The sequence below is a fragment of the Gorilla gorilla genome, chromosome 15, assembly GCF_029281585.2.
Source record: "Gorilla gorilla gorilla isolate KB3781 chromosome 15, NHGRI_mGorGor1-v2.1_pri, whole genome shotgun sequence".
Classification (NCBI taxonomy): Eukaryota; Metazoa; Chordata; class Mammalia; order Primates; family Hominidae; genus Gorilla; species Gorilla gorilla.
Window position 1 is genome coordinate 94720754 of NC_073239.2, and position 21316 is coordinate 94742069.

Consider the following 21316-nt stretch of genomic DNA (forward strand, 5'->3'; position numbering starts at 1 on the left):
CAGGTTTGGTGGTGGTGGGAGTGGTGGGAAAGTCAGGCTAAGTTTGAAGAGCCTGTTGGATATTGGAGTAATTGATGTTAGAGAGGCAGTTGTAATCAGCAAGCTCCAGTAAGAGGAGAGGTCTGGGAAGGAGATACACATTTGCGTGTATCAATGTGCAGATGGTATTTACAGCCATGATACTGGATGAGATCCCCAAGGGAGTATAGTTAGAGTATTGGATTAATCCTGTTTTTTATTTTCTATGTTTTCTGGTGCTTTGACATCTTGAAGTTTTGCTGGCATTGGAGGGACCGCTTCTCCCAGGGTGAACTAATTCTTAGAGATAGGTAGCAGCTCTCTTTGGAGTGGGCTTTTTTTTTTTTTTTTTTTCTGAGATGGAGTCTCACTCTGTCATCCAGGCTGGAGTGTAGTGGCGTGATCTTGGTTCACTACAACCTCCGCCTCCTAGATTCAAGCGATTCTTGTGCCTCAGGCTCCTGAGTAGCTGAGACTGCAGGTGCCCTCCTCCATGCCCAGCTAATTTTTTTATATTTTTAGTAGAGGCAGGGTTTCACCATGTTGGCCAAGCTGGTCTTGGACTCCTGACCTCAGGTGATCCACCTGCATTGGCTCCCCAAAGTGCTGGGATTACAGGCGTCAGCCACCCACTCACAGGAGTGTGCTTTTCATATGCAAATCAACAAATTCAGAGCCCTGCCTCACAACCACCTACTTTATTAGGCTCTTGAACTGTGGACTGCTATTCTCCTGCCCTAATTGCCCCATCGTTAGTTAGTAGACAAGTAGGGACAGCTCCCATGCCAACTAACCAGTCCTAATCCTGTTTACCCTGCCTTGACCTTTCCTCCGCATGGAATAGCAGCAAAGACTCTTGTCCACATTTTCCTGCTTTCCCCCTCTGCCTTTGACTCTGGTGCTTCTTTCCCCACGTGGCCTGGCATGGCATGCCATCATGCCGTCTATTTCTAGAGATTTGTGAGTAAAGGCTTCTGCTTTCATGGTAATCATTTCTGTGTTTGTGTGTCTTACCACACGTGATTGAAACAAATCCCAATACCCTTGTAGTAAGTGTAGAAACACCAGCCCTGGCTAAATGGATACCCCATGTAATCTTCGTAGCAGCCCTATGAGGTGTAGGTACTATTATTATCTTACTTTTATAGATGAGAAGACTGAAGTAGGGAAAGGTTATGTAACTTGCCCAAGTCCACCACCTTCTATGTGGTGAAACTGGGATGTAGCCTGAGACACTCTGAAGTCCTGTGTCCTTAACTGTAGAACTATCCCATGTGTGGTCAGGGTGGGGTTCAGTCTGAGGTTAAACTCTTTTAATATGTTTACAAACTGCAACTTGTTTTTTCCCCTAAGACATGATGAGCTTTACTTTGCTGTCTAAATGACAACGTAAAGATTAGCATCTAGAAAAGAGACCTTGCGGACAGTGTGGGCCTGATTTCTTGGGGATGAGGGGTTACAATTTCATTTTTCTGATGGACAGTACACATGTGTGCCATGGGACCCTGCCAAATTAGGAAAGAGATGCCGGATTCTCTCTAATCAAAGCTGGTCTAGTCTGCATGGCAGAATCTTGTCCATTTAGAGCTGAAAAAAGTAATCAGCTGGACTTTCCATTTTCAGAAGATGCTGAAAAGGAATGATAAAAAAATTTCCTCCATTATCATAATATTTATTATTCATAAGAAATTTGGGAAATACAGGTCAGGTGTAGTGGCTCACGACTGTAATCCCAACACTTTGGGATTACACTCGCCAAGGTGGGTGAATCACTTGAGCTCAGGAGTTCGATACCAGCCTGGGCAACATAGTGAAACCCTTTCTCTACTAAAAATACAAAAATTAGCTAGGCGTGGTGGCGGGCCCCTGTAATCCCAGCTAGTCAGGAGGCTGAGGCAGGAGAATCACTTGAACCCGGGAGGCAGAGGCTACAGTGAGCCGAGATGACGCCATTGCACTCCAGCCTGGACGACAGAGCGAGATTCTGTGTCCAGAAAAAAGAAATTTGGGAAATACAGAAAAGCCTATATAGAAGAAAAAAATACTCTTATAATTTCACAGCCCAGAGATAACACTGTTAATGTTTCATTCCTTTAGGGCTTAAGTTTCTGACTAGAAGAATTAATCAAAGGTCAGTTTGGGGTCTGTTGCCTTCTCTTTCCATGTCTGCCTGTCTCTCTGTGTGTGGGGTGTGTATGTATGACTGTCTGATGGTCTCTTTCCACTTCGTCACTTACACACCCCTAAGCCCCATTAGAGATATTGCCCAGTTCTGAAGGGGAGTCCCATGGAGTCAGTGTGACATTGATACCTTTCTGCCTAGCTTGGGGACTAGGGCCCCTGCTCTTGGGGCTTTAGATATGGGTAAAGGATTGCCCTCCTTGGGCTTTGACTCCATCTGACCTAATCAATAACTAATCAACACTGAGTTGATCTTATTAGCTATTCACTGCCTCCCTCCCAAACCCCAAACCAAGCTGGCTATGACAATGCTTTTAATTAATATGAGGCAGGTTAAAACTCGTTACATAATCCTGGCACTTTGGGAGGCCACGGCGAGTGGATTACTTGAGGTCAGGAGCTCAAGACCAGCCTGGCCAACATGGTGAAACCTCATCTCTGCTAAAAATACAAAAATTATCCGGGTGTGGTGGTATGTGCTGTAATTAGTTACTCAGGAGGCTGAGGTAGGAGAATCGCTTGTATCTGGGAGATGGAGGTTGCAGTGAGCCGAGACTGCACCACTGCACTCCAGCCTGGGTGTCTCAAAAAAAAAAAAGTCTAGCAAAGCTTGAAGTGGACAGGCCCCTGCGGGCCTAAGGATGGCCTGCTAGTGCCTGGAGTCTGAGGCAGCCCCTCTGCTGTGTCGGGAGGTGGGCGGATGGGCCCTCTGGCTGCTGGGTTGAGGGTGTTCAGGGCTGCAGCAGTCTCTTCTGAGCAGCAGCGATCTGGGCGTGGTGGCTCATGATGGTAATCCCAGCACTTTGGGAGGCCGAGGCGGGTGGATTGCTTGAGCCTGGGAGATGGAGACTGCTGTGAGCCATGATTATGCCACTGTACTTCACTCTGGGAGACACAGTGAGACCCTTTCTCAAAAAAAATTGTGCAAATTTATGGGGTACATGGGAAATTGTTACACATTTATAATGTGTGGTGATTAAATCAGGGTATTTAGGGTAGCTATCACCTGAGTACAATACAGTTTTCTAAATATAGTCATTCTCCTCCGCTATCAAACATTGAATTTATCCCTTCAAGTTTACTTTATGTTTGTACCCTTTAATCCACTTCTCTTCATCCTCTGCCTGCCCAGCACCCATACTGGCTGGTTTGTTATCTGTTTTTCCACTCTGTACCTCCAATATCACATGTTCTCTCTTATATGTGGGAGCTAAAACAAAAACAAAAACAAAAAAACTTCTTAATTTCTAAATTTCCTGTGTGGTTCACTTGGCAACTAGTTATACAGGATCTTTGAATGCTTTTTCCACCTTTGTTGTCAACTGTTATTTAACTCCTCGCATGATCTTATGGCCCCCAATATGTGTTATTACATCAGCGTCCTACGTGGCACTGAAGAGTATAAGTCCATCCTTGTGGTTCACTCTCTTGGTTGACTGAGTTGGGAGAAGGCAGGTACCAGGTCCCCACAGGGTACTGGGGTCCCTTGTCTTCTGCATGTGCCCATGGCCCCATCCTGCCTCAGAGGCTTTAGCTCCTAGAAGGTAGGACCTTCATAGTACCAAAGCCCTCAACTGGGCAGGGGGGATGACTGTAGATATGCAGCCTGGTGGCAGATGGGGCCACCTCCCAACTCTGGAAGGACCGGTGAGCATCCGGATGTTAATTAAGGCTACTCTGTCCTAGGCAACCTGCCCAGATGCCTTCTCCATGTGCCTCATACCCCCCACTACGGTGACTACTCCAGTTAATAGGAGACCCCTGCTAAAGTTTGCTGCACTAAAGAGCCCTAGATTCTGAAGTGTTTTCTAGACCTTCCTTTGATATTTGTTAGTGATTTCTTTCTTTTTTTTTTGAGACAGAGTCTCGCTCTGTTGCCCAGGCTAGAGTGCAGTGGTATGATCTCGGCTCACTGCAACCTCCGCCTCCTGGGTTCAAGCAATTCTCTGCCTTAGCCTCCCAAGTAGCTGGGATTACAGGTGCCCGCCACCATGCCTGGATAATTTTTTTTGTATTTTTAGTAGAGATAGGGTTTCACCATCTTGGCCAGGCTGGTCTTGAACTCCTGACCTCATGATCCACCTGCCTCAGCTCCCAAAGTGTTGGAATTACAAGCGTGAGCCACCGCGCCTGGCCTAGTGATTTCTTTAGCAACAAAACGACAGAGTTTGTCTTCTTTAAAGATACCAAAACTTGCTTCCCTGAGGTGCTGTGAAGATTAAAAGATACCATACATATGACCATGTTTTATAAAACGTAGCAATCCAAACAAACAAAGCATAATTGGTATGTCTGAGGGGTGGGTGGCAAATACTTTAATTCTGTGTCCCTTGAATGAGTCATTAGTAGGTTAGACTTGGTTAAAAGCCTTGAATGCTTATTTCTAGGGAGTGGGGCCCAGACTAGCTAGGTTTTGATGAAGAGGAGGAGATAGGAAGCACTGGGCCGTGTTTGAAGGGCGGCCTCTGTATGAGGTTGGAGTTGACTGCCCCGTGTACCAGGAAGCTGGACACCAAGGGAGAAAGGATGTGTGTGTGTGTGTGTGTGTGTGTGTGTGTGTGTGTGTGTGTGCATGCACCTGCCCTGGGCATTGTGGGGTAATGAGGGTTTTCAAGCTGAGCAGGAAGGTGAAGGGAACAAGGTGTAGGGAACAGTCTGCACTCACACCTCTCTGGTCCTGGCCTGTCTTCCTGCAGGTGCACCTTCGCTCTGCCAGGCGTCTCTGTGAGCTCTGCTGTGCCAACCGGGGCACCTTCATCAAGGTGGGCCAGCACCTGGGGGCTCTGGACTACCTGTTGCCAGAGGAGTATACCAGCACGCTGAAGGTACTGCACAGCCAGGCTCCACAGAGCAGCATGCAAGAGATCCGCCAGGTCATCCGAGAAGATCTGGGCAAGGAGGTACCCACCTTTGCAGGGGGGATGGGCCTGGGTTGGGATGCTTCAGAAAAGGCCCCGGCCGAATTCTTGCAGCCTCGGCCAGGGTGCTGGGGATCCACCAGTGAAACAAAACCAAATGTCACAGCCACTCTCAGTGCTGAAATCAAAGAGGTTAGAAGGAATCTCAGTGGCCCTCAGTGAAACATACCAGTTCAACCATATGAAATAGTTCATATGAGACTGTTATTGACCTGAAACCTATATATCATTCATATGGTTCGACCTAATAATAAATGTCACTTACTGAAGGTTTAAGGCCTTATTGAAGCTTTATTCTCAGTAGGGCTTTGAAGCCCCATCCCATCTGGTTTCAACCTACCTGTCTGTAAGTTGGTGGGGCAGAGTGACACTGTGGTTTAGACTCTAGAGCCAAGAGGTTGGACCTTGCACAAATGATTGATCTTGGCACCTCACTTCCCTTATCTATAGCCCACCACATAAGGTTACTGTGCAGATTACACGGGATAATGAATAGAAGGTGCTTAGTGTAGTACCTGATGTAGAGCAAGTGCTCAACAAATATTAGCTATTATTTGTATAGTAATGGTGTTCTATACTATTGTGGTTGTTGTTTCCCCTATGCTCTGGTCCCATTGTGCTACCTGTCTCAAACTCACTGTGTTGTCTTAGTCCTCAGTGCTTGTGCCGTGGTCTACCATCTGCCTGATGTCTTTGCTTCATTCTCTACTTGTCAAGTGACTTCAGGCCATCTGCCTATCTGTCCACCCAGCTAGCAAATCCCAGGCAGGGTGCTAGGTGCTGGGTTTCCCGTCCAAACCCCAGCTCTTCTAGGAAGTCTTCTGTGACCCTCCCTTGACCGATCTTATCCCTACTTTGGGCTCTGCAGAACTTTGCTCCCTGCACTTGTGCAACTTGTGGCTTGATTAGTTGTGTCTAAGGATTTCCCTCCAAGTCATAGTCTTTGAGGATGAAGACCACGACAGTCCTTTTACTCTGTATTTACAGCTCTGGAACAGTACCTAGCAGGTGCCCTGGGTCTGCTTAAAGAGCCAATGGATGAACTAGAAATAGTGTCGTTAGGCTACTTGGCGCAGGGCCAGGAGAGTAGGGCAGAGGTTTGATAAAGACCAGTGGTTCCCTTTTTACAGGGAGCTGGCACTGACTATTGGTCCCTTAATGTGGAGCTGGCCCCAGGTACGCAGCATCCATTCAAAGGTGTCCCACTTCTCAGTGATTTCCTGGCCTGGAGCGGGGGTTGGATCACACAGCAGGTGAACATAGAAACATCTCCGACTCCTCTGCCACTGAGGAACATGTCCTCCAAAGGGAGAGACATTGAGTGAAAGGTAAACCCGAACTGTGGCTGGAGTCAGGGAGCAGGCTGCAAGCTGGGAGGAGCAGGGTCAGGAGAGAGGGACCCCAGGCAGAGGGGACTGAATTGGCATAGTGCCGGCCCACTCATGGCTTTGCCTCTTGCCAAGACTCTTGGCCCCCAGCTTCTAACAGCACGAGATTCACCCCCAAATTAAAACTAAATAAATCACGGTAATAACAGTGTGAAGTGCATCATTGCTGGCGTGTGGCAGCTCTCTGGGGGTGGAAACAAGGAGCAGGAGGCAGCAGGTGAACCCTTGGAGGCTGACTTGTCTGGAGAGCTGGGGAGGGAGGTGGGACAAGGGCAGGTCAGTGGCTGTCCCCAAGCCAGGGTGGAGTGAGGGAAGTTTGGAGTGTCAGCAGTCATGGTGGCCCACCCAGCTGGCTAAAGAATGTTTGGGGTTGGAGGACGTCGCCTGCTCTTCAGGGCCCCTTCTCCAGTCCCCTCCACCCCCTGCTGATTAGCCCTGAGCACAGTGGCCATGTGGCTCCTGCCCCCACAATGCTTCTTTAGACCCCTGAGGAAATGGGCTACTGTCCATGTCATGGTTCTGAGGGGTGTCCCTCGCAGCTGGGGAGCTTCTTCAGAGCCCTCTGGGTTCTTACCAGGGCCCCACAGGCACACACTCTGTCTTCCCTGCCCTCTTCCTCCTCCTCCCCCTGGGAAGATGGCATTTGTTCCCTGGTGACACACTTTCCCAGTGTGTGGGTGGAGGGAGGGGAGCGGGGCCATGTGGGAAGAAGGGTGGGTGCGTGTGGGGGTGTGAGGGCGGGGTAATGTCACTCACTTGGCATTTCCAGCCTCCTCCAGCCCCTCCCATGACACTTCTCGGGGAGCAGTCTCGCTTCCAGGATGCTTGAGTGGGCCCCACTCATCCTCAGCTCCATGCCAGCCCTAAGACCTTCTGCAGAAAGCTCCATTTCATCCCTGGCTTCAAAGAGGCTGTCAGTTATGCTTCACCACCTTCCTAGGTCCCAGTCCTTGGATAGGCTTTGAGGTTACCTTGAGCTCAGAGATTCCATAAGTGCTCCTAAAGCTCAGACTGTAGAGAGTGGTGGTGTGGTGAGGGAGGTGCTTGGATGGTCAACAGCAGTGTTAGAGGTCACTATGTCCTCAGACCCATCCCTGTTGCAGGCAGGTGGGGCCCGGCCCTGTGGGGCGTTCCCAGCATAGGTGTGGGGGTAAGATTGAGGGTGCAGTACTTCTGGACCCCACGGTTCATATGCATTTCTGGATCAGTCAGAATTTCTGCACATCAGCTGGCACCATCAGTGCAGAGGTGAGGGCACTCGAAGGGGCACTATCCTTGCATAGCATTGGCTCAGGCAGGGAGTGTGCTGGGGCCACATTATAAGGGAGGGCTGGTGACAAGCAATGGGATGAGACCTCATGTCCTCTAATTCCCAGGCTGGTGATTCGTCCCCTACATAACAGCTTCTGTTTGGCAGGAAAAAAAGCAGTTGTGTGTGTGTCTGTGTGTATCTTGGAAGTTTCTCAGCTAGTATTACCAGAAAGAAACTTACTTTTTTGGCCGGGCGCGGTGGCTCACGCCTGTAATCCCAGCACTTTGGGAGGCCGAGGCGGGCGGATCACGAGGTCAGGAGATCGAGACCATCCTGGCTAACATGGTGAAACCCCATCTCTACTGAAAATACAAAAAATTAGCCGGGCGTGGTGGCGGGCGCCTGTAGTCCCAGCTACTCGGGAGGCTGAGGCAGGAGAATGGCGTGAATCCGGGAGGCGGAGCTTGCAGTGAGCTGAGATTGCGCCACTGCACTCCAGCCTGGGCGACAGAGCCAGACTCCGTCTCAAAAAAAAAAAAAAAAAAAAAAAGAAACTTACTTTTTTGCCTTTATTTGGATGTTAGGCTTATATCCTGAAAGACAGGTTCCAGGAAGCAATCAGGAGCCCAGCCTCTGGGAGGTGGGGTCATTTCTGCCTCCTCAAAAGTGACCTCGTTCTGGACTGGGTCAGGGGTGGTCCCAGCCTTGGTCCCCTTGACTGCCCTTGGGGCTGTGGGTCCAGATGCAGTGCTGACCTTGGCCAGCAGATGGCGCCTGAGCTTGCAAATCAGGGATGGTTGTAAAGACCTGGCCCTTCTCTTTGTGGGGGGATCCCTGACCAGGTGGATGAGACTGGGGCTCTTTCTGCTCTTGGGCATGGTTCGTGCTGTTGAAGGAATGCAGGCTGACATCTCTACACCCTGAATGGGCATGCACAGCCTCAGCCACGAGGCTGTTGACCACCCTGGGTGCCTCAGCCCTTGACTCCATGTTGGAGGACGTAGCATTGGAGTTAGGAGTTCTCTGATGCTCTGCAGTCTCTGATGGCCAGTGATTCTGTGCTTCAGCACCTTTTCCTTCATTCCTCCTCTCTCCTGCTGGTCTACGCGGTTGGCATTTAGTGAAAAAGGACAGTGCCGGACATTTGGGTGTAGCCAGGGGTGGGTACGACCTCATTCCAGTCCTCACAGTCCAGGGTCATGGGAGGTTCACTCATCATGGTAATACATGGCCACGTAGTGCCCAACGAGCTTGCAGAGGAGAGAGAGGTTGCCTTGGGCAGATGGAGGCTTTCTGAAGCAGGTGGCCTCTGACCCAGCCCCTTAGAGATGGATGGAATTGGAGGAGGTGGATGTTGGAGGAAGTGATTACTGATTAATAAGCTGGGTTCAGCAGAGGTGCAGGGACAGGAAAGCATAAAGCATGGAGGTGAACAGTGAGGTCTTGTTGATTACAATGTGGCGTTCAGCCGGTGAATAGTGGAGCAGAGGTTGTAGGATTGGGGCTGAGGTCACATTATGAAGGGACTAGAATGTTCTTTTCAGAATGTGAGCCTGAGGGAGAGGAGGACTTGGGGAGGGACCTGATCAAAAGAAGGATGAAGAGACTGAGATATACGGAGTGGGGTGGGGCATGTGGTCGGGTGGTTGAAGGAATTTGCCTAATAGGCTGAATTTTTAGTAATGTGGGAGATGAGGTCATCTTTGAAAAGTGGAGGAAGATATAGATGGGGAGGTTTGAAGTGGGTGGGAAGCTTGGGGATAGAGTTATCGTGGGAATTAAGGGATGATCTTTGAATTGTCAGCCACACTGTGCTGTCATCTTTGGTCATGCACACACATACACACACGCACACACACACACACACATCTATACCTGCCCGCATGACATACAGACAAGTCAGATCTTGTTACAGCCTATTTCAAGAAATGGTCCAAGCCGTGCGTGGTGGCTCATGCCTGTAATCCCAGCACTTTGGGAGGCTGAGGTGGGCGGATCACTTGAGGTCAGGAGTTCGAGACCAGCCTGGCCAACATGGGGAAACCCTGTCTCTACTAAAAATAGAAAAATTAGCTGGGTGTGGTGGTGGGCGCTTGTCATCCAAGCTACTTGGAGGGCTGAGGCAGGAGAATCACTTGAACCCAGGAGGCGGAGGTTGCAGTGAGCTGAGATCAGGCTATTGGACTCCAGCCTGGGCAAGAGAGTGAGACTCTGTCTCAAAAAGAAAAAAAAAAAAAGAAATGGTCCAGTTCTGTCCTAGAACATAGTTATATCAGATAAGGTTCTGTCCACCTCTGAAATCCCATGAGAAACTGAAGGGAATGAGGCCAGCTGCTGGCATGGAGCACAGAAATACCTCTGTTAGGGGCAATGCTTATATTGGTGTCTGGGTGGTGTGGTTTGGCTTTTGTACTCTGAAATTTGTTTTTATCAGTTTTTCACCCCCTGGTCTTTCCTCCCAGGGGACCTTATTTTACAGCTCCCCATAGTACGTAGGGACAAGTGTATGCTGCAGGTGCTCTGTGTTCTTGATGCACCATCTGACTGGAGTTTCAATGAGAATGAAGGAGAGAGAAGGTGCAGGGGTACCGTTGTGCAACGGGTAGAATAATTCATATCCAGTTGTTTTGTAAGAGCCTGTGGGTGCAGTGGGAGGGCAGCTTGTCTTGTTTGCTCAAGGTTTAAGCAAATGTTCAGAAAAGAGATAAAGAAGCCTTTCCTCCAAGAATATAAACTGTTTATCCAACTTGTTGGTGGTAGAGGCAGAGAGAAGGCACTGTAGGCGCAAGGACCAGCATGAACAAGGCAGAAGTGGAGAGATGAGGCAGGAGAAGGCCTGCCTGGGCGAGGGGCACACAGCACCTCTGCTGTCCCATGGAGAACTTGATGGGAGGGGGTAAAAGGCGTCCTCTTTTTGCATCTCTTCCTCCAGGCTATGGCAGGTTGGCCAGGGCTGGGCTGGATTTCATTCCTGTGTAACTCAGGGCTCTCTAGAGAAACAGAACCAATAGGATATGAATGTGTGTGTGTGTGTGTGTGTGTGTGTATGTGTGTTTGTGCATGCGTGTGTGCTTGTGTGTGTGTATGTAGAGCTAGAGAGAGAGAAAGAGACTGATTGATGTTAAGGAATTGGCTGATGTGGGTTATAGAGGCTGGGAAGTCCAAAATCTGCAGAGTGGCCCAGCAGGCTGGAGACCCAGGAAGAACCGATGGTGCAGTTCAAGTCTGAAGGCTGTTTGAAGGTTACCTGCTGGCAGAATTCCTTCTTGCTTGGGGAAGGTCAGTCTATGTTCTGTTCAGACCCTTATCTGATTGCATGAGGCCCACTCATGCTATGGAGAGTAATCTGTTTTATTCAAAGTCCACTAATATAACTGTAAATCTTGGCTGGGCACAGTGGCTCATGCCTGTAATCCCAGCACTTTGGGAGGCTGAGATGGGAGGATTGCTTGTGCACAGGAGTTCGAGACAAACCTGGGCAATATAGGGAGACCCCATCTCTGTTAAAAAAAAAAAGTTAAAAAAATTGAATTAAAAAAACAAACAAACTGTAAATGTCACCTAAAAATACCCTCACACAGCTGAGTGCGATGGCTTATGCCTGTAATCCCAGCACTTTGGGAGGCTGAGGCAGGCAGATCACCTGAGGTTAGGAGTTCGAGACCAGCCTGGGCAACATGGTGAAACCTCCGTCTCTACTAAAAAAAATACAAAATTTAGCCAAGTGTGGTGGTGCACACCTGTAATCCCAGCTACTCAGGAGGGTGAGGCAGGAGAATTCCTTGAACCCGGGAGGTGGAGGTTGCAGTGAGGCAAGATCACTCCACTGCACTCCAGCCTGGGTGACAGAGTGACACCCCGTATCAAAACAAAAACAAAAACAAAACCCCTCACAGAAGCATCCAGAGTAATGCTTGGCCCAGTATCTGGGTGCTGTGGCCCAGTCAGGTTGACATGTAAAATTAACCATCATGATTCCCTATGTGGCCCTCAGCCAGGATTGCACATGTGTACCCTCGGTCTGCTTTCACACGGCCTGGAGCTTCATAGCGAGCCTTGGCGGTAGACAGGAGCCAAACTACCTGTTGGTATATTGGCTTTGTGGCCTTGGGCATGTTACTTACCTTCTCTGTCCTGTCCCTCCATTTCCCGATCTCTAAAATTGGAATCATAACACTACCTGCCACCTAGGCTTGTTGTGGGGATGGATTGAGTTAATGATTGTGGAGCACCTAGTGCAAGCTTGCTGCAGGGCAAGGGGCAGTAAATGTTAATAATTATTTCTGTGTATTGTGCTGTGTGCTTTTTATGAGCAGGTACTGGGGTTCTGAGAGACTCGTAAATGGCAGAGTTCCGTCTTTACCTGGGCTTTCTGATAACTGGTACAGCTCCCTGTCCCATATTCAGTCATATGTTGCTTAATGATGGTGATGTGTTCTGAGAAATGCATCATTAGGTGATTTTGTTGCTGTGTAAACATCATAGAGTACTTACACAAACCTAGATGGGACAGCCTACAATATACTTTGGGTATATGGTATAGCCTGTTCTTTTCAGAATATGAGACTGAGGGAGGCTTGAATCTAGGCAATTGTAACACAATGGTGAGTATTTATCTATCTAAACATAGAAAAGGTTCAGTAAAAATATGGTATTATTAATATAATGGATCGCTTTTGTATATGTGGTCCGTTGTTGACCGAAATGTTGTTATGCAGCACATGACTGTACTGTTTTGCTAGAATAATCCTCCTTTCTCTTCCTCTTCCTGATCAGTACCCAGCACTCTATCTGGTCAGCCTCTTCCCGCTACTTTTAGAAATCCCCACAGGCTCCCAGGCAGCCTAGGTTTCTAGGGCTCTGTCTCCCACTTTGGGGGGTTACCTGGGGGGCAGCTCAGCTGGTTAGGGTTAATTGCTGCAGTTTCCCAAGGCCCTTTGGCAGCTCTCCTCTGGATTAGGGACTCTGAAGTATGTGCTCTTGGTCTCCAGGCAGGGCTAATTCCATGGATGAGGGGTGAGAGGAGGTGGAAGTCTGGCCAGATCGCCAACAAGGAGTCACAGGTGCCCGTAGTCATGGAGTTGGTGGTTGTGCTATATTTAGGACCCACTCACCTAACCCTCTTCACTTGCAAGGTGGCAGCCAGATTCAGCTTCCCTTACAGTGTCCTGGTGGGGCCGGGTGTGGGCTATATCCAGGGCTGAGCATGCCCTGGGCTGGACTAGGAGTAGGGAAGTGGTTAGAGCAGAAGCGGGGCAGGAGAGCCCCTCCTACCCTGGGGTCTGACTCCACCTGTGCCTGCAGCCCCCGCAGGGGAGAGATGCCTCCAGGCTCTCATATTGTTTGCTTCTTTCCAGCACTGATCCAACTTCTCCCCATCCTCCTCTTATTTACTCATGTGCATTTATTGAGCACCTCCTCTGTGCCAGGTACTACACCAGCCCCTGGGGTTCCTGCCCCCTGGAGTGCCCTGGCTGTGACCCTTGGAGTGCCATTCTCCCATGCTGGCAGGGTCCAGCTGAGGTCGGCTCACCCTCTAGCAGCCCAGGCTGCATCACGGGCCCAAAGCTACCTGGAAACCTTTGGCGGTCTGTAGACTTGCTTCTCCTGGTCCTGAGCACCACCTTTGTTTGTTCAGGCATCTGGTTTGTCTCCCCAGACTGTCCCCAAGAAGGCTACCAAATGAATATTCTGGGAATGGAACAGAAGGATCTGGTGGCCATGAAGCCATGTACAGGAGGACTGGGGGCCAGGGAGTGGGATCACCTCCTCCCGGCTGGGCCTCATCCTGCCTTCCCAGCAGCTCTCAATAAAAAATACATTTGTATTAAAAACATAATGAAGAATAAAAAAACCCATTTCCCCCCCAATAATGCTGACATCAAAAGAAGATTTTTATCAATTATGAGAGAGATTTCGGCCATAAAATTGCAATTTAACTAGTGGGAGATGGATGGCAGGAAGCATTGCTGTCAGCGAGGACGGATGGCCTGCCGTTAGTCACTGCGGGAGAGGCAAGGCAATGGTCGAGGTGGCCCTGGCTTGTGCTTCCTGCTGATGCCCCATCTGGCCCGACCTTCTCCCTGTGACCACTGCCCTCCTGCAGGCCTGTACCCTGTCTGTGCCCTGCTCCCGGCCTGTGTCCTGCACCTTGAATCCTGGTGTCACCATGTTCTATGTCATCCTGGGTAAGTTTTGTGATTTTGCTGAGCCTTGGTTTCCTCACGTTTAAACAGGGATGATAAGAGAGCCTTCACATGAATAGGGCTGTGGTGAGGATTGAATGCTATAGCCCAGCCAAAGTGCACTGCCTGGTGAATGGTAAATGCCAGTTCACTGTCAGCTGTGCTTGTTACGTGTAGAGTTGTTGCGAGAGCGAAATTTGGCAGTTAAGACCAGCACCCTCATCTTGTATCCAGCACCTTGCCTGGTGCCTCGATCTTCCTGAGGTTTAACAAATACTGACTCTGTTCACCTTCTGTTGTTCAGTGGCAAGTGCTTTGGACAAAAGTTATCTGGGAGAATCACTCACGGGTTGTGAGGGCTTATAAATCATTTAGTGCGACCCCCACATTTCACAGGTGAGGAAACTGAGGCTCAGAGAGGGGCAGTCACTTGCTTAATGACACAACTGGTTGGTGGTAGAAACAGGACTAGAACCCAGGTCTCCTGATTCCTGATCCAGTGCTCTTTCTCCTGGACTATTCTGTTTCAGATGGAAGCTCAGTGCCCAGAAGAGAGGGCAGCACTCAATCGAGCAATCGGGCTGGCCTTGCTGTCAGAGCCACCCAGTGGGCCTCCGTAGCTTGCATTGTCCTTGGGACCTTGTAGTTTCCTGCGGACTTTGAGGAAGCCATATTTTCTTAAGTCCAGGATCCTATGGTTCTTTTTGTCCTTCTTCCAGTCTTTTGTCTTGCCAGTGGTTTGGGGTGATTATACTAATGTGCTCACCAGTTCACTCTCAGTCCACAGGCTGCACGTGGGGTGCCTCCCCTTTGTTGGGATCTAGTGCTCAGGGTCGTGCCCAAGCCCTCTGATCGGCTGGTGTGTCTGGATTGTTCCATACCCACTTCCTGCAGATAAAAGGCCTCAGCCCATGGTGGCCCCATTCACTAACCCCGGGAAGGTTGGGACCCACCACTTGTTGGTTTGCTTACCTAGAGAATACAGATTTGTAGAGCAACTGCTATTCTCTTACCCATGTGCCACTGCAGTGGGGGATATACAGAATGTTAAAGCTGTGCCCCTCCCTCCAAAGCCAAGCAGGCAGAACCGTGCACAGAGGGAGTAATTAGAGAACAATTAAGCCCTCAGCTGTGGGGCTGATGGTTGGGAAGTTCAGGGGAAGTTCAGAGGCGGGTTCCTGGTGGTGGGGGTTTGGGCTTTGAACTGGTCCTCGAAGGGTGGGTAAGATTTGAGGAGGGGAATTCTGAGGGCACACAGGGTTGGCAGTTGGTGGTGAGTGATGACCACAGGTAATTCAATGCCCAGAGAGCTGACAAGCTGGCCTGGAGTGGCAGGGAGCTTTGGTTGGATGGCGTGTTGGTTTTCTCGGGCTAGCCGCAAACCTGTGGCTTAAACAACAAATGTATTGTCTCACAGTTCTGGAGGCCAGAGGTCTGAGATCAAGGTATCAGCAGGGTGGGTTCCTTCTGAGGCCACAAGGGAGGATCTGTTCTAGGCCTCGGCCCTAGCTTCTGGGGGGTTTGCTGGCAATCCCTGCTGTTCCTTGGTTTGGAGATGCATCTCCCCGATCTCTGCCTTCATCTTCACATGGTATCCTCTTTATGTGGGTGTCTGGCTCTGTGTCCAAATTTCCCCTTTTTATAAGGACACAGTCATGTTGGATTATGATTGTGCTATTCCAGTATGACCTCATCTTAACTAATTATTAATATATCTGCAATGACCTCATTTCCAAATAAGGTCACATTCTAGGCTGGGGTTAGGACTTCCACATATGAATATTTGTGGGGCACAGTTCAACCCACAACAGATGGGTGCATTAGGTCTTCTGTGGTTGTAAGGATCTTAACTCCAACTTGAACTAGCCAAGGCAAAAAAGGAGATGTGTTACACTGTAGTTAGGGTTGGGCTAGAGTTGGGCCTTGGGGCGTCTTCTGGGACTCTTGTATCTCTCCCGGCAACTTCTGTCTGTGGGTCAGCCTCATTCACAGCTGCTTCCCTCCATGACCAGCTGCCACTGACAGCTTTTAGCCTCACCTCTTCTCAGCTTCACACCTAAGAGGGCCTGACCCTGCTCCCCAATTTCAGGACTCTGATTGACTTAGCCTAAGTCAGATGTTGTACCGGGTTAAATAGTGTCCGCTCCACCCAGCCCCACTTTTCTTTATAAATTACCCAGCCTCAGGTATTTATAGAAACGTGAGAATGGACCAACACAGATGGGTAGAGGCAGACAAGATGGTAGGTATTAGTGTTGGTGGATAATAACATATGGTTGTGTTTATTTGGTACTTGTTATGTAGTGTGCATTGGCTGGATGTGTTACAGATATTGTTTGTAACCTTTACAATAACTCTGTAAGGCTGGTAGATTACCATTCTGGTTTTCCATCTGAGGAGGCAGAGGCCCTGAGAAGGTAACAGCTATGTTCATGTAGCCAGTAAGAAGCAGAACCAGGATTTGAGCTCTGATGACATCTCCACTCTTCCTGCTATGCAGCTCCTAGCCCTGCAGAAGGGCTGGTTTCTGGGGGATGTTAAAGAGAGCCATAGGCATTGGGTCTTGCTGTGGCAAGTTTTAGGGTATCTTCTTAGGCCCCAGGTCTTCGAAGTAAAGTCAAATCAGCTAATAGCCTGTGTGTTCTTGTGTGTGCCCAAGACTGATAAAGAGACATTTTAGGCAAAGTGAGCTAATAGTGTAGGACGGATGGAGGGAGCCAAAGGAGGGGCCCTGCGAGGAGGCTCTTTCCATCATCCATATCTTGCAAAGGTGAGCTCTCCCTATGGAACCTTTTTAGCTGTCTCCCTAAGCTGGGGCAGGTGCCATTTTTTTCTCCCCTCAACATCCCCCTGGAGCTCAGAGCGTGAGTGTCCCAGGTTGGGCAGTGAGTCAGGAGGCCGTAGCCTGGAGGACAAATGCCATGGTTATGGCTCTTGAAGGACTTGCCCTGGCAGTTGGCCCCATGCCTTCTAGGACTGCCACAGGGGTCACAGAGTCCTCATTTCCTCCCTGACTGGAACTCGTGGCCTTCCCTCTCTTCTCCAGGGAGAAGGGGAACAGGTCTCCCCTGCAGGCCACTCAGGGCTGGGGCTGTCAGTATGGGCAGGGTGGATGTGATTGCAGTGGCTTCTGATGCCTCTCCCTGTCTCCTCGTGACCCAGAGGTCTGTTCTTCCTCGTGGCAGTCCTGGGAGAAGGGACGGCTTTTTGGAGGAGCCTCAGGCCTGCCCAGATGTACAATGAACATACTGGCCAACATGGCCAAATGAGTGAGGAATACGTGCTTGTCTTAATTTGGGCTTTCCTAAAAACAAACAATAATTTGAGTAAAAGTGATGTTGTGGGATGCTCAGATGTTGCCAGTAGGGAAGTGGGGATGTGTTTCAGGAAGGGGGAGGCAGCTGGTAACTCTCTGCTCTTAAACCAGTGGCTACTGTGGGCAAAATCAGGTTAGTCCTGTGGGCAGACTGGGAAATGGTGTCAAATACGTACCTTTCACCCATCCCACCCAAGGGCCAAGGTAGGATATTCATTCATACACCAACTTCCTAACTTCTTCTTTTTTTTTTTTGAGACAGAATCTCACTCGGTTGCCCAGGCTGGAGTGCAGTGGCGTGATCTCTGCTCATGGCAACCTTCGCCTCCCGGGTTCAAGCGATTGTCCCGCCTCAGCCTCCCAAGTAGCTGGGATTACAGTCATGTGCCACCAAGCCAGGCTAATTTTTGTATTTTTAGTAGAGACAGGGTTTCTCCATGTTGGCCAGGCTGGTCTCAACCTCCTGGCCTCAGGTGATCTGCCCATCTTGACCTCCCAAAGTGCCCGGCCCTAACTTCTTTAACTGACAGCTGCTCCTGGGAGCTGATACTTCCTGAGACTTGGAAGTCCCAGGGAGTCTCTGGCACAGATGCAAATCCTGGGGGTCATGCAGGAGCTGAAGGGGAGGTCTGAGGGGAGCAGGTGGAGCACTGTCAGGGCTAGGCCAGCATCATCTCAAAGAAGTCTCACAACTGCTCTGTGAGAGTAAGTACTGTTTTTATTATTCCTATTTCACAGAGGTGCAAACTGAGGCCAGAGATGTTAGGTCTCATGCCTAAGTCACTCAGAGAGCGTGAGCAGAGTCAAGTCTGGCTTCAGAACCCAGGCCTCTAACCCCGGCATTCCATGGCTCTTTGCAAAGGGTCCTGCGCTTTTCACAAAGTTTTCTCATCCTAGCAGCTTACGCTTTCTGTCAGCATTCCCAAGTGGGAGGCAGGGCAGGCAGATGAGGAAACCTCGCAGGTCAAGGAACTGAATATTTAGCATTTCCTCTGTCCTGGGCATGAATTAGATGTTTTCAAACACATGGTCTCATCTAGTCCTCACAACAGCTCAGAGAGATTGGCCTCCCTTTCCCATCACTTCCAGACATAGAAACTGAGACTCTGAGATGTTAAGTAACTTCCTCAGGGTCACACAGCAGGATGGTGGCTGAGCCAGGAACTGAGCTTGAGTGTCACCGGACTCCAGAGACACACACTTCAGTCACACAAGCTGCTTCTGGGAGGTGAGTGACCCGAGAGATCTGTCTGCGAGGTTGGGCGGGGCCAGCACCTTTCCTCTGACCCCACATCTTGCCTTCTGCTCCGGGCTGGCCTCTGACCTGTGTTCCCTAAAAGCCAATCATAAGGTGGCTGAGGAGGTTCTTGAAGAAGAGGGAAGTGGGGTGTTAGGCTCTTCCCTGTCTTACCCCTGGGAAAGGTGCTGCCTCTCTGTGCTCTCAGATGGGGGGCTGGCCTTGGGGGGAGAGCGGGGGTGCCCTCTTGCTCTCCCGCCTGCTTCCTTAGAGCTGGGTCTTCTTGCTGTGCCACCCCCAGGTCCCCTTTCCCCACTCCTTTTTTTTTTTTTTGAGATGGAGTTTCACTCTTGTTGCTTAGGCTAGAGTGCAGTGGCATGGTCTTGGCTCACTGCAACCTCCACCTCCCAGGTTCAAGTCATTCTCCTGCCTCAGCCTCTTGAGTAGCTGGGATTACAGGCATCCGCCACCACGCCCAGCTAATTCTTTGTATTTTTAGTAGAGACGGGATTTTGTCATGTTGGCCAGCCTGGTCTCGATCTCCTGACCTCAGGTGACCTGCCGGCCTTGACCTCTGAAAGTGCTGGGATTACAGGAGTGAGCCACTGTGCCCGGCCTCCCTACTGCTTTTAAAAAAGTTTTAATGTTTATTTTAATAGTTTTTAGGGTACAGGTGGTTTTTGGTTACATGGGTAAGTTCTTTGGTGGTGATTCTGAGATTTAGTGCACCCGTCGCCTGAGCAGTGTACACTGTAACCAATAAGTAGTCTCTTATCCCTCACCTCCCTCCCCACCGCTTTCTACCTGCTGCTGCCACTTGGCAGCAGAGGGAGCCGAGCCCTCCATGTCTAGCTGATTTATGTTCACTGTTAAAACAATAATGTTTAATCTGGAAAGGGCTAATCAATTTTTTATGCTGATTATGAATAGGCCAGCTGTGCCTGCTTCTTTATTCATGGAGCTTCAGAAACAAGCCCATTTCCCAGGCCAGGCCTCCTTGGTGATTTATGCCATGGGAGGCCCTGTTCAAGGGGAGCTCATCAGTGGCTTTACCTATGCCACTTTGGAAGGGAAGCCTCGGCAACTGCTGGCATGTGCATAAGTGTGCGTGTGTGTGCCTGCATGTAACCGTGCAGTGTAGCCTGACCCCAGGTGGAGAACTGGACTTGAGTATGTACTTGTGTTTGAATGTGTGCACTTGTGTATGTGTGTAAGTTGGCTGGGATGAGGCTGGGTGATATGCTTTGGCTGTGTCCCCATGCAAATCTCATCTTGAATTGTAGCTCCCTCATCCTGTTCTTGTGATAGTGAGTTAGTTCTCACATAATCTAATGGTTTTATAAGGGGCTTCCCCCTTCACTGGGCACTCATTCTTCTCCTTCCTGCCGCCATGTGAAGAAGGAAGTGTTTGCTTCCCCTTCTGCCACAATTGTTAGTTTTCTGAGGCCTCCCCAGCCACACCGAACTGTAAGTCAATTAAACCTGTTTTCTTTATAAATTCCCCAGCCTTGGGTATGTCATTATTAGCAGTGTGAGAACAGAATAATACACTGGGCTACCGTTAGGATGGAAGGTAGGAGTTACAGGATCATGGCATTAGAAAGGCTAATCAGGACTAAGTACTCTAACACTCTGCTTTTACAAGTGAGGAACTAAGACCCAAGGTGAGGTGACTTCGCTGAGGTCCCACAGCTGGGTGGTGGCAGAGGGGAGACTGTGGGACTAGACTGCCCCCCATCCCCGTACTCTCACTGAGAGTGCAGAACTCTTTCCACAGTGGTACAAATGGGGCAAGAGGGTTGGAGGAAGGAACTGCATGGGCTGCTTTGCTTGAGTTCTCTTGATTCATCACAACCACCCTGATGCCTCTGAGGAGCTTACATTTTATGGTACAGAAAGAGCTATAGACTGAACTTTGAAAGAGGTCAGCACAAGAAGAGAGAAAGTTATCTGAGGTTTAGGTTACAGCATTTGGGTGTTCTTGGAATCCGCAAATAGGGTTGCAGGAGGGGTGGATGGGGCTTTCTGGAGGAGGTGAGAGGTGAGCAGGACTTTAGTGTGGTTAAGAGGAGAATGTACAGAAAGGCATGGAGAAGGCCTTTGGGGCAGGACTGAAGAAGTCCTTTATGGTGTCACCTGAGGGTGGGATCTGAACCTTGAGGCCAGACTAGGGAGGCCTACGTCTCCCAGGCTGGGGTGGGGCAGGTGCTGGGCCTGGATGGCTTGGGTGTCCACAGGCAGGGGCTACTGTATGTGGACTCTGCGTGTCCCCTCTCCCTGCTGGGGCTTCACCAATCATTTGTGTATCCATTGTTTGACTTTGTAGGTATTTAGTGTGCTTCTGTGTGCTGGCCCCAGGGGTTATGAGGGTGAACAAGCTACCATCAGGGCACTATGATCTATTTATAGGGGAATAGCAGCTGTTAAATGTGTGAGGAGAAAAATAAAGCTTTAATAACACCTGTGGTAAGTGCCCTAGACTTTTCCTCTTGGCATTTGAGTGACTGCAGGGAGGTTGCAGTATTGAAGCTGAGACCAGAGGATGGTTAAGGGACAGGTGGATGGGACAATGAGAACGAGAATGCAGAGACCTCAGGATGGGAAAGAGCCTGGGTCTGTCCAGGGACAGGAGGGGCTTGGTGGCAGTAGGGCAGACAGAGACCCTGAAAGATGAGGCTGGAGAGCTGAGCTGGGTGTGCTGAGGGGGTCTGAGGCTGGTGTGGGGAACAAGAGTAGAACTCACTGGAAGACCAGTTATGGGGCAGTTATGGTCATCCAGGCAAAATGGGGCGGTGGCTTGGACATAGGGAAGTGGAGAGGA

The 21316-nt window shown here is 49.8% G+C and overlaps 1 protein-coding gene across 8 annotated transcripts in view; it reads left to right on the forward strand.

The window, feature by feature from the left end:
* The window catches only part of ADCK1 (aarF domain containing kinase 1), a 161724-nt gene that overhangs the window by 81065 nt on the left and 59343 nt on the right, over window positions 1-21316 (forward strand). For 6 of the 8 annotated variants that reach the window (XM_055361091.2, XM_004055523.5, XM_019010236.4 and 3 more), the window contains exon 4: window positions 4896-5099. The exons of 1 other annotated variant lie outside the window; for it this stretch is intronic. In XM_055361091.2, coding sequence (XP_055217066.1) covers window positions 4896-5099 — 204 coding nt within the window. Of the gene's footprint in view, window positions 1-2115; window positions 2150-4895; window positions 5100-21316 lie in introns of all 8 variants that reach the window. One more of the 8 variants, XM_055361094.2, reaches the window with a different exon arrangement.